This window comes from Ranitomeya imitator, chromosome 3 (genome assembly GCF_032444005.1).
Source record: "Ranitomeya imitator isolate aRanImi1 chromosome 3, aRanImi1.pri, whole genome shotgun sequence".
Classification (NCBI taxonomy): Eukaryota; Metazoa; Chordata; class Amphibia; order Anura; family Dendrobatidae; genus Ranitomeya; species Ranitomeya imitator.
The window spans coordinates 278,237,716-278,253,091 of NC_091284.1; the positions used below are offsets into that span (position 1 = coordinate 278,237,716).

Genomic DNA, 15,376 nt, shown 5'->3' on the forward strand with positions numbered 1-15,376 from the left:
TATATAAGTGTACATGATGTTAAACATGGTGCTCTATACCTCCATTATATACAGTGACATGTAAAAGTTTGGGCACCCCTGGTAAAAAATTGTGGTTATTGTGAAATTAAAGAAGTTGTCCACTACTATAAAGTTGTTGTTTTTTTTCATAAATCTTGCTATTATGTGCCACTGAAAACATCTACTGTGTTTATTTTAGCAATATTACCTGTTATCATGGTGTAGCAGCACATCTTTAGTGCTGGATCCAACTCTCATGGGGTTAATCGACAACTTCCTTTCTCCTGAGTTATTGTGGTCTAATACTACAAGTTCCATGATGCATTGCACTCGCCTGTAACTCTGCACCTGGCACACCCACTCCAAAACACACCCTAACCCCTCCCTCCTCTACGTTCAGGCTGATGAGGAGAGGTCACATCTTGGTCACAAGCTGTAAAGCAGCACCAAGAGCTGCACAACCATGGTGATCAAGCTTTGAGCTTTTTTTCTTTCTCATCTATTTCATAGTATAGTTTAGTATACATATATGATATATTGTAACGAGTTCTCACTGCGTATATGTCTTAGATATGTAAATTACACAGTACATGTGTGGGTATATATGTCCATCTACATACACTTGTGTGCATGTATATATTATGTGTGTTCTTATTTTACACTATTTGTGCTCATATACAGGCACAGTCCGGCCGCAAATTGGCCCCCCACTACTTCCGTCCAGTCAGTGCCCCCTCCGTACTCCCCTCCAGTCAGCGCCCACATAGCGTTTTAGGACTGCGTTTCTCCATGGCATAACGCGGTGTAACGCAGTCCTTTAATGCTGTCATTAATCGTATAAGTGTGCCCAATTTTCACTATTGATGCTGCCTATGCAGCATCAATAATAAAAACATATGATGTTAAAAGTGATACAAAAAAAAAAATTACATTATATTCTCACCTTCCGTGCCAGCCTTTCACACTACTCGCGACGATCCGGTCCAAATAATGCATTGCGGCAATGCCCGAACATGACGTAGCGTTCTCGCGAGACCGCTACATCATCACGTGTTATGGCCGCAAGGCATTACTGGCATCGGAACGTATGGCCTGGATGCGGGGGACGCCAGAAGGTGAGTATATAACTATTTTTTATTTTATTTTCTTTCTTTTTTTTTTTTTTTTTTTAACAGGGATATGGTGTCCACATTGCAATATACTACGTGGGCTTTGTTATATACTACATACATATTCTAGAGTACTCGATGCGTTACAATCTGGCCAACATCTACTAAATCTTATTCACGCAGCGTTTCACAGTTGAAAACAAAATGGCAAAATACTAGGCACAAACATGTGTTAACGCTGTGATAAAGTGCATAGTGCTAATAAGGTGATACATATAGTGCTTACTCATGTGGGTATGGTGCCCGCTGAGTACGTAGCTCCAACACACGTTGGCTTGTGTACTGCTGCTTCAGATTGTTGTGTCATCACTAGTGTTGAGCATTCCGATACTGCAAATATCGGGTATCGGACGATATTCGCTGTATTGGAATTACGATACCGAGTTCCGATATTTTTGCGATATCGGAAATCGGAAGTTCCTATAGTGCAATGATGCAGTATAATGAAGTGTGGGCGGTGCGTGGGCAGAGACTGGGTGTGTGTGTGCGGGCGGTGTCTGTGCGTGACCGTGGGGCTCTCTGCGTGTGTGCCGGGGCTCTATGCGGGGTCTCTGTGCGGCGGGCGGGGTCTCTGTGGGGTGTCTCTGCAGCGTGCAGCGTGTCTCTGTGCGGAGTGTCTCAGTGCGGGCATCGTCCAATGGGACTACAAGTCCCATCGGACGATGCCTACCACACTGACAGTGATTGACACATTAGCCAATGATGGGACAGTAGTAGTCCCATCATCCGGCTAATGTGTTGAATGAAAAAAAAAAAATACTCCATACAGTACATACATGACATACAGTACACTAAACATAGAGTTCATACTCACCATTACTTGTCATTTTGATCCCCGAAGCCAGTGTCATCTGTAAAAAAAAAAGGTGAAAAAAACAAACAACCAATATACTCCCTGTCCGCAGAAATCCACGAGTGTGCCTCGACGATCTCCCGTGGAGAACAGCAGCAACAGCTGTCGCAACCGCTCTCCAGGGGCCCCAAAAACACAGTTACGGGAGGAAGGGATTCCTCCGCCGCTGTGAAAAATATAGTCCCTAGCCTCACTTATGGCATTGCTGCATGAGAAATGTTCCCACGCAGCAATTCCCGTAAAGTGAGACTTTGAACTTTAGTAACCTCAGTGATACACTGCAGGAGCCATTGTCTCCTGTCAGTGTGTCACTGAGGGTCCTATAGAGCAGTGACTGTTATGGACCTGGTGGTTAGAAGCACCCGGAACGACCTGATGGTTAAACTCACACAGGACAAGCTCTGGGAAGTGAGAGCTCTGCCGACCGCAATTCCTAATCTTATCACACAACTAGAAATAGCCGTCGAGCGTACCTAACACGACCTAGACGCCTCTTCACAGCCTAAGAGCTAACTAGCCCTAAAGATAGAAAATAAAGCCTACCTTGCCTCAGAGAAATTCCCCAAAGGAAAAGTAAGCCCCCCACATATATTGACTGTGAGATAAGATGAAAGTCACAAACACAGAAATGAAACAGGTTTTAGCAAAGGGAGGCCAGACTTACTAAACAGACTGAGGATAGGAAAGGTATCTTTGCGGTCAGCACAAAACCCTACAAAAAGACCACGCAGAGTGTGCAAAAAGACCTCCGCACCGACTCACGGTGCGGAGGTGCCACTCTGCATCCCAGAGCTTCCAGCTAGCAGGGCAAGATCATGATAGCCAGCTGGACAAGGAAACAATGAACAAATAAATAACTAGCAGGGACTTAGCTTCTGCTGGAGTAGACAGGTCACCAGAAAGCTCCAAGAGCAAACTGAACCAGTACAAGAATATTGACAGCTGGCATGGAGTAACGATCTGAGTGGAGTTAAATAGAACAGCCAGCCAAAGAATAAACTACGTCACCTGTGGAAGGAACCTCAGAAGCAGCAGCTCCACTCACAGCCACCAGAGGGAGTCCATGGACAGAACTCGCCGAAGTACCATTCATGACCACAGGAGGGAGTTCGATAACAGAATTCACAACAGTACCCCCCCCCCCCTTGAGGAGGGGTCACCGAACCCTCACCAGAGACCCCAGGCCGATCAGGACGAGCCAAATGAAAGGCACGAACTAGATCGGCAGCATGAACATCAGAGGCAAAAACCCAGGAATTATCTTCCTGACCATAACCCTTCCACTTGACCAGGTACTGGAGTTTCCGTCTCGAAATACGAGAATCCAAAATCTTCTCTACCACATACTCCAACTCCCCCTCGACCAACACCAGGGCAGGAGGATCAACGGAGGGAACCATAGGCGCCACGTATCTCCGCAATAACGACCTATGGAACACATTATGGATGGCAAAAGAAGTTGACACAGGATTGAGAACTTCAGAAATCTTATACGGACCAATGAAACGAGGCTTAAACTTAGGAGAGGAAACCTTCATAGGAACATGACGCGATGACAACCAAACCAAATCCCCAACACGAAGTCGGGGACCAACACAGCGCTGGCGGTTAGCGAAACGTTGAGCCTTCTCCTGGGACAATGTCAAATTGTCCACCACATGAGTCCAAATCTGCTGCAACCTGTCCACCACCGTATCCACACCAGGACAGTCCGAAGGCTCAACCTGCCCTGAAGAGAAACGAGGATGGAAACCAGAATTACAGAAAAAAGGCGAAACCAAAGTAGCCGAGCTGGCCCGATTATTAAGGGCGAACTCAGCCAAAGGCAAGAAGGACACCCAATCATCCTGATCAGCAGAAACAAAGCATCTCAGATATGTTTCCAAAGTCTGATTAGTTCGTTCGGTTTGGCCATTTGTCTGAGGATGGAAAGCCGAAGAAAAAGACAAATCAATGTCCATCTTAGCACAAAAGGACCGCCAAAACCTCGAAACAAACTGGGAACCTCTGTCCGAGACGATGTTCTCCGGAATGCCATGCAAACGAACCACATGCTGGAAAAACAATGGCACCAAATCAGAGGAGGAAGGCAATTTAGACAAGGGTACCAAATGGACCATCTTAGAGAAGCGATCGCAGACCACCCAAATGACCGACATCCTTTGAGAGACAGGGAGATCTGAAATAAAATCCATGGAAATATGCGTCCAGGGCCTCTTCGGGACCGGCAAGGGCAAAAGCAACCCACTGGCACGAGAACAGCAGGGCTTAGCCCGAGCACAAGTCCCACAGGACTGCACAAAAGAACGCACATCCCGTGACAAAGAAGGCCACCAAAAGGATCTAGCCACCAAATCTCTGGTACCAAAGATTCCAGGATGACCCGCCAACACCGAACAATGAACCTCAAAGATAACTCTACTAGTCCACCTATCAGGGACAAACAGTTTCTCCGCTGGACAACGGTCAGGTCTATCAGCCTGAAACTTCTGCAGCACGCGCCGCAAATCAGGAGAGATGGCAGACAAAATTACCCCCTCTTTAAGAATACCCGCCGGCTCAGGAACACCCGGAGAGTCAGGCACAAAACTCCTTGACAGGGCATCAGCCTTCACTTTCTTAGAGCCCGGAAGGTACGAAACCACAAAATTAAAACGGGAGAAAAACAGCGACCATCGAGCCTGTCTAGGATTCAAGCGTTTGGCAGACTCGAGATAAGTCAAGTTCTTGTGATCCGTCAAGACCACCACGCGATGCTTGGCTCCTTCAAGCCAATGTCGCCACTCCTCGAATGCCCACTTCATGGCCAACAACTCTCGATTGCCAACATCATAATTGCGCTCAGCAGGCGAGAATTTTCTAGAAAAGAAGGCACATGGTTTCATCATCGAGCCATCAGAACTTCTTTGCGACAAAACAGCCCCTGCTCCAATCTCAGAAGCATCAACCTCGACCTGAAACGGGAGCGAAACATCTGGCTGGCACAACACAGGGGCAGAAGAAAAACGACGCTTCAACTCCTGAAAAGCCTCTACAGCCGCAGAGGACCAATTGACCACATCAGCACCTTTCTTGGTCAAATCAGTCAACGGTTTAGCAACACTAGAAAAATTAGGGATGAAGCGACGGTAAAAATTAGCAAAGCCCAGGAACTTCTGCAGGCTCTTCACAGATGTCGGCTGAGTCCAATCATAAATGGCCTGAACTTTAACAGGGTCCATCTCGATAGTAGAAGGGGAAAAAATGAAACCCAAAAATGAAACCTTCTGAACCCCAAAGAGACATTTCGACCCCTTCACAAACAAGGAATTTGCACGAAGGACCTGGAACACCATTCTGACCTGCTTCACATGAGACTCCCAATCATCCGAAAAGACCAAAATATCATCCAAATATACAATCATGAATCTATCCAGGTACTCTCGGAAGATGTCATGCATAAAGGACTGAAACACAGATGGAGCATTAGAAAGCCCGAATGGCATAACCAGGTACTCAAAATGGCCCTCGGGCATATTAAATGCTGTTTTCCATTCATCGCCCTGTTTAATGCGCACAAGATTATACGCCCCTCGAAGATCTATCTTGGTGAACCAACTAGCCCCCTTAATCCGAGCAAACAAATCAGACAGCAGCGGCAAAGGGTACTGAAATTTGACTGTGATCTTATTAAGAAGGCGGTAATCAATACAAGGTCTCAAAGAGCCATCCTTCTTGGCCACAAAAAAGAACCCTGCTCCCAACGGAGATGACGACGGGCGAATATGACCTTTCTCCAAGGATTCCTTTATATAACTCCGCATAGCGGCGTGCTCTGGCACAGATAAATTAAACAGTCGGCCCTTAGGAAACTTACTACCAGGAATCAAATTAATAGCACAATCGCAATCCCTATGAGGAGGTAAGGCACCGGATTTGGGCTCTTCAAATACATCCCGGTAATCTGACAAAAACTCAGGGACTTCAGAAGGAGTGGAAGGCGAAATTGACAGCAATGGAACATCACCATGTACCCCCTGACAACCCCAGCCGGACACAGCCATAGATTTCCAATCCAATACTGGATTATGGACCTGTAGCCATGGCAACCCCAAAACGACCACATCATGCAGATTATGCAACACCAAAAAGCGAATATCCTCCTGATGTGCAGGAGCCATGCACATGGTCAATTGAGTCCAGTACTGAGGCTTATTCTTGGCCAAAGGCGTAGCATCAATTCCTCTCAATGGAATAGGATACTTCAAGGGCTCCAAGAAAAAACCACAGCGCCTGGCAAACTCCAAGTCCATCAAATTCAGGGCAGCGCCTGAATCCACAAATGCCATAACAGAATAGGACGACAGAGAGCAAATCAGAGTAACAGACAAAAGAAATTTAGACTGTACAGTACTAATGGTGGCAGACCTAGCGAACCGCTTAGTGCGCTTAGGACAATCGGAGATAGCATGAGTGGAATCACCACAGTAAAAACACAGCCCATTCCGACGTCTGTGTTCTTGCCGTTCAGCTCTGGTCAAAGTCCTATCACACTGCATAGGCTCAGGCCTATTCTCAGAGAATACCATCAAATGGTGCACAGCTTTGCGCTCACGCAAGTGCCGAACAATCTGAATGGCCAAGGACATAGACTCATTCAGACCAGCAGGCGTGGGAAATCCCACCATGACATCCTTAACCCCTTTACCCCCAAGGGTGGTTTGCACGTTAATGACCAGGCCAATTTTTACAATTCTGACCACTGTCCCTTTATGAGGTTATAACTCCGAAACGCTTCAACGGATCCTGGTGATTCTGACATTGTTTTCTCGTGACATATTGTACTTCATGATAGTGGTAAAATTTCTTTGATAGTACCTGCGTTTATTTGTGAAAAAAACGGAAATTTGGCGAAAATTTTGAAAATTTCGCAATTTTCAAACTTTGAATTTTTATGCAATTAAATCACAGAGATATGTCACACAAAATACTTAATAAGTAACATTTCCCACATGTCTCCTTTACATCAGCATAATTTTGGAACCAATTTTTTTTTTTGTTAGGGAGTTATAAGGGTTAAAAGTTGACCAGCAATTTCTCATTTTTACAACACCATTTTTTTTTAGGGACCACGTCTCATTTGAAGTCATTTTGAGGGGTCTATATGATAGAAAATGCCCAAGTGTGACACCATTCTAAAAACTGCACCCCTCAAGGTGCTCAAAACCACATTCAAGAAGTTTATTAACCCTTCAGGTGTTTAATAGGAATTTTTGGAATGTTTAAATAAAAATGAACATTTAACTTTTTTACACAAAAAATTTACTTCAGCTCCAATTTGTTTTATTTTACCAAGGGTAACAGGAGAAATTGGACCCAAAAAGTTGTTGTCCAATTTGTCCTGAGTACGCTGATACCCCATATGTGGCAGTAAACCACTGTTTGGGCGCATGGGAGAGCTCGGAAGGGAAGGAGCGCTATTTGACTTTTCAATGCAAACTTGACAGGAATTGAGATGGGACGCCATGTTGCGTTTGGAGAGCCACTGATGTGCCTAAACATTGAAACCCCCCACAAGTGACACCATTTTGGAAAGTAGACCCCCTAAGGAACTTATCTGGATGTGTGGTGAGCACTTTGACCCACCAAGTGCTTCACAGAAGTTTATAATGCAGAACCGTAAAAATAAAAAATCATATTTTTTCACAAAAATTATATTTTTGCCCCCAATTTTTTATTTTTCCAAGGGTAAGAGAAGAAATTGGACCTCAAAAGTTGTTGTCCAATTTGTCCTGAGTACGCTGATACCCCATATGTGGCAGTAAACCACTGTTTGGGCGCATGGGAGAGCTCGGAAGGGAAGGAGCGCAGTTTGACTTTTCAATGCAAAATTGACAGAAATTGAGATGGGACGCCATGTTGCGTTTGGAGAGCCACTGATGTGCCTAAACATTGAAATCCCCCACAAGTGACACCATTTTGGAAAGTAGACCCCCTAAGGAACTTATCTAGAGGTGTGGTGAGCACTTTGACCCACCAAGTGCTTCACAGAAGTTTATAATGCAGAACCGTAAAAATAAAAAATCATATTTTTTCACAAAAATTATATTTTTGCCCCCAATTTTTTATTTTTCCAAGGGTAAGAGAAGAAATTGGACCTCAAAAGTTGTTGTCCAATTTGTCCCGAGTACGCTGATACCCCATATGTGGCAGTAAACCACTGTTTGGGCGCATGGGAGAGCTCGGAAGGGAAGGAGCGCCGTTTGACTTTTCAATGCAAAATTGACAGGAATTGAGATGGGACGCCATGTTGCGTTTGGAGAGCCACTGATGTGCCTAAACATTGAAACCCCCCACAAGTGACACCATTTTGGAAAGTAGACCCCCTAAGGAACTTATCTGGATGTGTGGTGAGCACTTTGACCCACCAAGGGCTTCACAGAAGTTTATAATGCAGAGCCATAAAAATAAAACAAAATTTTTTTCCCACAAAAATTATTTTTTAGCCCCCAGTTTTGTATTTTCCCTAGGGTAAGAGGAGAAATTGGACCACAAAAGTTGTTGTCCAATTTGTCCTGAGTACGCTGATACCCCATATGTGGGGGGGAACCACCGTTTGGGCGCATGGGAGGGTTCGGAAGGGAAGGAGCGCCATTTGGAATGCAGACTTAGATGGAATGGTCTGCAGGCGTCACATTGCGTTTGCAGAGCCCCTAATGTACCTAAACAGTAGAAACCCCCCACAAGTGACACCATTTTGGAAAGTAGACCCCCTAAGGAACTCATCTTGATGTGTTGTGAGAGCTTTGAACCCCCAAGTATTTCACTACAGTTTATAACGCAGAGCCATGCAAATAAAAAATATTTTTTTTTCCACAAAAATTATATTTTAGCCCCCAGTTTTGTATTTTTCCAAGGTTAGCAGGAGAAATTGGACCCTAAATGTTGTTGTCCAATTTGTCCTGAGTACGCTGATACCCGATATGTGGGGGGGAACCACCGTTTGGGCGCATGGGAGGGCTCGGAAGGGAAGGAGCATCATTTGGAATGCAGACTTAGATGGATTGGTCTGCAGGCGTCACATTGCGTTTGCAGAGCCCCTAATGTACCTAAACAGTAGAAACCCCCCACAAGTGACCCCATATTGGAAACTAGACCCCTCAATGAACTTATCTAGATGTGTTGTGAGAACTTTGAACCCCCAAGTGTTTCACTACAGTTTATAACGCAGAGCCGTGAAAATAAAAAATCTTTTTGTTTTCCCACAAAAATTATTTTTTAGCCCCCAGTTTTGTATTTTCCCAAGGGTAACAGGAGAAATTGGTCCACAAAAGTTGTTGTCCAATTTGTCCTGAGTACGCTGATACCCGATATGTGGGGGGGAACCACCGTTTGGGCGCATGGGAGGGCTCGGAAGGGAAGGAGCATCATTTGGAATGCAGACTTAGATGGATTGGTCTGCAGGCGTCACATTGCGTTTGCAGAGCCCCTAATGTACCTAAACAGTAGAAACCCCCCACAAGTGACCCCATATTGGAAACTAGACCCCTCAATGAACTTATCTAGATGTGTTGTGAGAACTTTGAACCCCCAAGTGTTTCACTACAGTTTATAACGCAGAGCCGTGAAAATAAAAAATCTTTTTGTTTTCCCACAAAAATTATTTTTTAGCCCCCAGTTTTGTATTTTCCCAAGGGTAACAGGAGAAATTGGTCCACAAAAGTTGTTGTCCAATTTGTCCTGAGTACGCTGATACCCCATATGTTGGGGTAAACCCCTGTTTGGGCACACAGGAGAGCTCGGAAGGGAAGGAGCACTGTTTTACTTTTTCAACGCAGAATTGGCTGGAATTGAGATCGGACGCCATGTCGTGTTTGGAGAGCCCCTGATGTGCCGAAACAGTGGAAACCCCCCAATTATAACTGAAACCCTAATCTAAACACACCCCTAACCCTAATTCCAACGGTAACCCTAACCACACCTCTAACCCTGACACACCCCTAACCCTAATCCCAACCCTATTCCCAACTGTAAATGTAATCTAAACCCTAACCCTAACTTTAGCCCCAACCCTAACTGTAGCCCCAACCCTAACCCTAACCCTAATCCTAGCCCTAACCCTAGCCCTAACCCTAACCCTAGCCCTAACCCTAGCCCTAACCCTAGCCCTAACCCTAGCCCTAACCCTAGCCCTAGCCCTAACCCTAGCCCTAACCCTAGCCCTAACCCTAGCCCTAACCCTAGCCCTAACCCTAACCCTAACCCTAGCCCTAACCCTAGCCCTAACCCTAGCCCTAGCCCTAACCCTAGCCCTAATGGGAAAATGGAAATAAATACATTTTTTTTTATTTTTCCCTAACTAAGGGGGTGATGAAGGGGGGTTTGATTTACTTTTATAGCGAGTTTTTTAGCGGATTTTTATGATTGGCAGCCGTCACACACTGAAAGACCCTTTTTATTGCAAAAAATATTTTTTGCAATACCACATTTTGAGAGCTATAATTTTTCCATATTTTGGTCCACAGAGTCATGTGAGGTCTTGTTTTTTGCGGGACGAGTTGACGTTTTTATTGAAAACATTTTTGGGCACGTGACATTTTTTTATCGCTTTTTATTCCGATTTTTGTGAGGAAGAATGACCAAAAGCCAGCTATTCATGAATTTCTATTGGGGGAGGCGTTTATACCGTTCCGCGTTTGGTAAAATTGATAAATCAGTTTTATTCTTCGGGTCAGTACGATTACAGCGATACCTCATTTATATCATTTTTTTATGGTTTGGTGCTTTTATACGATAAAAACTATTTTACAGAAAAAATAATTATTTTTGCATCGCTTTATTCTCAGGACTATAACTTTTTTATTTTTTTGCTGATGATGCTGTATGGCGGCTCTTTTTTTGCGGGACAATATGACGCTTTCAGCGGTACCATGGTTATTTATATCTGTCCTTTTGATCGCGTGTTATTCCACTTTTTGTTCGGCGGTATGATAATAAAGCGTTGTTTTTTGCCTCGTTTTTTTTTTTTTTTTCTTACGGTGTTTACTGAAGGGGTTAACTAGTGGGCCAGTTTTATAGGTCGGGCCGTTACGGACGCGGCGATACTAAATATGTGTACTTTTATTGGTTTTTTTTTTTTATTTAGATGAAGAAATGTATTTATGGGAATAATATTTTTTTTTTTTTTTCATTATTTTGGAATATTTTTTTTTATTTTTTTTACACATTTGGAAATTTTTTTTTTTACTTTTTTACTTTGTCCCAGGGGGGGACATCACAGATCAGTGATCTGACAGTTTGCACAGCACTCTGTCAGATCACTGATCTGATAGGAGTGCAGGCTGCTTCACAGTGCCTGCTCTGAGCAGGCTCTGTGAAGCCACCTCCCTCCCTGCAGGACCCGGATCCGCGGCCATCTTGGATCCGGGGCTCGAGCAGGGAGGGAGGTGAGGAGACCCTCGCAGCAACGCGATCACATCGCGTTGCTGCGGGGGGCTCAGGGAAGCCCGCAGGGAGCCCCCTCCCTGCGCGGTGCTTCCCTGTACCGCCGGCACATCGCGATCATCTTTGATCGCGGTGTGCCAGGGGTTAATGTGCCGGGGGCGGTCCGTGACCGCTCCTGGCACATAGTGCCGGATGTCAGCTGCGATAAGCAGCTGACACCCGGCCGCGATCGGCCGCGCTCCCCCCGTGAGCGCGGCCGATCGGCTATGACGTACTATCCCGTCCAGGGTCAGATAAGCCCAGGGCACCTCGACGGGATAGTACGTCTAAGGTCACAGAGGGGTTAAGGGCTTCAGAGAGACCCTTTCTGAAAATTGCCGCCAGGGCACACTCATTCCACTGAGTAAGCACAGACCACTTTCTAAACTTCTGACAGTACACCTCCGCTTCATCCTGACCCTGACACAAAGCCAGCAAGATTTTCTCTGCCTGATCCACTGAATTTGGTTCATCATAAAGCAATCCAAGCGCCAGAAAAAACGCATCTACATCACGCAATGCAGGATCTCTTGGCGCAAGGGAAAATGCCCAGTCTTGAGGGTCACCACGCAACAAAGAAATAATGATTTTTACTCGTTGAACGGGGTCACCAGAGGAGCGGGGTTTCAAAGCTAGAAACAGTTTACAATTATTTTTGAAATTCAGGAACTTAGATCTATCCCCAGAAAACAAATCAGGAATTGGAATTCTAGGCTCTAACATCAGATTCTGAACCACAAAATCTTGAATGTTTTGTACCCTTGCAGTGAGATGATCCACACAAGAGGACAGACCTTGAATGTACATATCTACACCTGTGTCCTGAACCACCCAAAGGCTTAGGGGAAAAGAAAGACAAAAAACACTGCAGAGAAAAAAAAAACGGTCTCAGAACTTCTCTTATCCCTCTATTGAGATGCATTAATACTTTGAGCCAGCTGTACTGTTATGGACCTGGTGGTTAGGAGCACCCGGAACGACCTGATGGTTAAACTCTCACAGGACTAGCTCTGGGAAGTGGGAGCTCTGCCGACCGCAATTCCTAATCCTATCACACAACTAGAAATAGCCGTGGAGCGTACCTAACAGGACCTAGACGCCTCTTCACAGCCTAAGAGCTAACTAGCCCTAAAGATAGAAAATAAAGCCTACCTTGCCTCAGAGAAATTCCCCAAAGGAAAAGGCAGCCCCCCACATATATTGACTGTGAGATAAGATGAAAGTCACAAACACAGAAATGAAACAGGTTTTAGCAAAGGGAGGCCAGACTTACTAAACAGACTGAGGATAGGAAAGGTATCTTTGCGGTCAGCACAAAACCCTACAAAAAGATCACGCAGAGTGTACAAAAAGACCTCCGCACCGACTCACGGTGCGGAGGTGCCACTCTGCATCCCAGAGCTTCCAGCTAGCAGGGCAAGATCATGATAGCCAGCTGGACAAGGAAACAATGAACAAATAAATAACTAGCAGGGACTTAGCTTCTGCTGGAGTAGACAGGTCACCAGAAAGATCCAAGAGCAAACTGAACCAGTACAAGAACATTGACAGCTGGCATGGAGTAACGATCTGAGTGGAGTTAAATAGAACAGCCAGCCAAAGAATAAACTACGTCACCTGTGGAAGGAACCTCAGAAGCAGCAGCTCCACTCACAGCCACCAGAGGGAGTCCATGGACAGAACTCGCCGAAGTACCATTCATGACCACAGGAGGGAGTTCGATAACAGTTTTTTGCAGGCGCTGAAGTATGGTAAGTATGCTGAAATTAAGAATAAAATACTTTTTTCTGGCTGTGTCTTTATTTTGTTTTTAACTCTTTCACTACTCTAGGATTAATAATGGATAGGCGTCTTATTGACGCCACTCCATTATTAACCCGGCTTAATGTCACCTTACAATAGCAAGGTGACATTAACCCCTTATTACCCCATATCCCACTGCCATTTCTGGGGCGGCTGCGGACTGGTATTTGTAGCCGGGCCATGGCCCCTCTCTAGGCTATGAACATCAGCCCGCAGCTGTCTGCGTAGCCTTTCTGGCTATAAAATAAAGGGGACCCCACATCATTTCCCCCTATTTTAATAGCCAGTAAACCCTACGCAGACAGCTGCGGGCTGATATTCATAGCAGGCCACAAATATTGGCCCCTGGCCGTTGGCTTTCCCCCTCTGGCGCAGAAAATTGCGCGGGAGCTCACGTCGTTTTTTTCCGCTTTCTTTTTCAAATTCAACACTCATTAAGGCCTCTTTCACTCTTGCGGCAGTACGGGTCCATTGATATGCGTCGGGCCGACGTACCGATGCACGTTGTGAAATTTGTGCACGACGTGGGTAGCGGATGCAGTTTTCCAATGCATCCGCTGCCCATTCTGATGTCCGGGGAGGAGGGGGCGGAGTTTCTGCCACGCATGAGCAGTAGAAAATGGTGGGCGCGACGGCCAAATAAACGTTCACTTGAACTTTTTTTGTGCCGACGGTCCGCCAAAACACGACAGATCCGTTGCAAGACGGACGCGACGTGTGGCCATCCGTCGCTAATACAAGTCTATGGGTACAAAACGCATCCTGCGAGCACATTTGCAGGATCTATTTTTTTCCACTGGATCGTTTTTTTTTCCGCCAGATCTGTTTTTTTTCTCATAGAGTTGTATTAGCGCCGGAGTGCGCCTGATGGCCACACGTTTCATCCATTTTTTGCTAGATCCGCCGCTGTGCATTTTTTCGACAGACAGAAAAACGGTTCCTCTGTATGTGTTTTCCATCCGGCAGAAACAGCTTTTTTGACGGATCCTGCAAAAAACGTATGAAATGTGTGGCCATTAGGCACAATCCTGCGCTAACACATCTCTATGAGAAAAAACAAATCCGGCGGAAAAAAAACGGATCTGGTGGAAAAAACGGATCTGGCGGAAAAACCGGATCTGGTGGAAAAAACGATCCGGCGGAGAAAAACGGATCCGGCACAATGATCCGGTGGGAAAAACGGATCCTGCAAATGTGCTCGCAGGATGCGTTTTACCCAGACTTGTATTAGCAACGGATCACGACGGATGGCCACACGTCGCATCCGTCGTGCAACGGATCTGTCGTGTTTTGGCGGACCGTCGGCACGAAAAAAACGTTCAAGTTTTTTTGGCCGTTGCGCCCGTTATTTTCTACCGCGCATGCGCGGCAGAAACTCCACCCCCTCCTCCCCGCACTTCAGAATGGGCAGCGGATGCGTTGAAAAACTGCATCCGCTGCCCACGTCGTGCACAAATTTCACAACGTGCGTCGGTACGTCAGCCCGACGCATAGCGACGGACCCGTACCGACGCAAGAGTGAAAGAGGCCTTAATGAGCGAAAAACGTAAAATAAACCGTATACTACCTGTCCGCCGTAGTCCAATTAATAATGAGTGTCCCACGACGATCTCCCCTATAGAACAGTGACATCGGGTGATGTCACTGCTCTACAGGACCTTCAGTGACACACTGACAGGAGACAATGGCTCCTGCGGTGCATCACTGAGAGGTTACTATAGTTCACTGGTCTCACTTTATGGCAATTGCTGCGTGGGAAAATTTCTCACACAGCAATGGCATAAAGTGAGACTAGGGACTATTTTCTCACAGGGGCGTAGGAATACATTGTGAGGAATACATTGTGGAAGGATACCTTCCATCATTGTAGCCCTGGAGAGCGGTCGCATCAGCTGATGCTCCTGCTCTCCACGGGAGATCGTCCTGGGACACTCGTTGCGGATCAGGGAGTATAGTGTTTGTTTATCATTTTAATATTTTTTACAGGTGACAAAGTGACAAGTGATGGTGAGTATGTAATCTATGTTATATGTACTGTATGTCTGATGTATGTATGTACTGTATGTACTGTATGTCCCATGTCGCATGT

The 15,376-nt window shown here is 45.7% G+C and overlaps 1 protein-coding gene across 2 annotated transcripts in view; it reads right to left on the reverse strand.

Moving 5' to 3' along the window:
- The window catches only part of TMEM167B (transmembrane protein 167B), a 55,198-nt gene that overhangs the window by 14,340 nt on the left and 25,482 nt on the right, over positions 1–15,376 (reverse strand). Inside the window, exon 2 of one of the 2 annotated variants that reach the window (XM_069756494.1) lies at positions 1,984–2,020. The exons of the other annotated variant lie outside the window; for it this stretch is intronic. Within the exon in view, the coding sequence (XP_069612595.1) occupies positions 1,984–2,020 (37 nt within the window). The remainder of the gene's footprint in view (positions 1–1,983; positions 2,021–15,376) is intronic. 2 annotated transcript variants of the gene reach the window in all.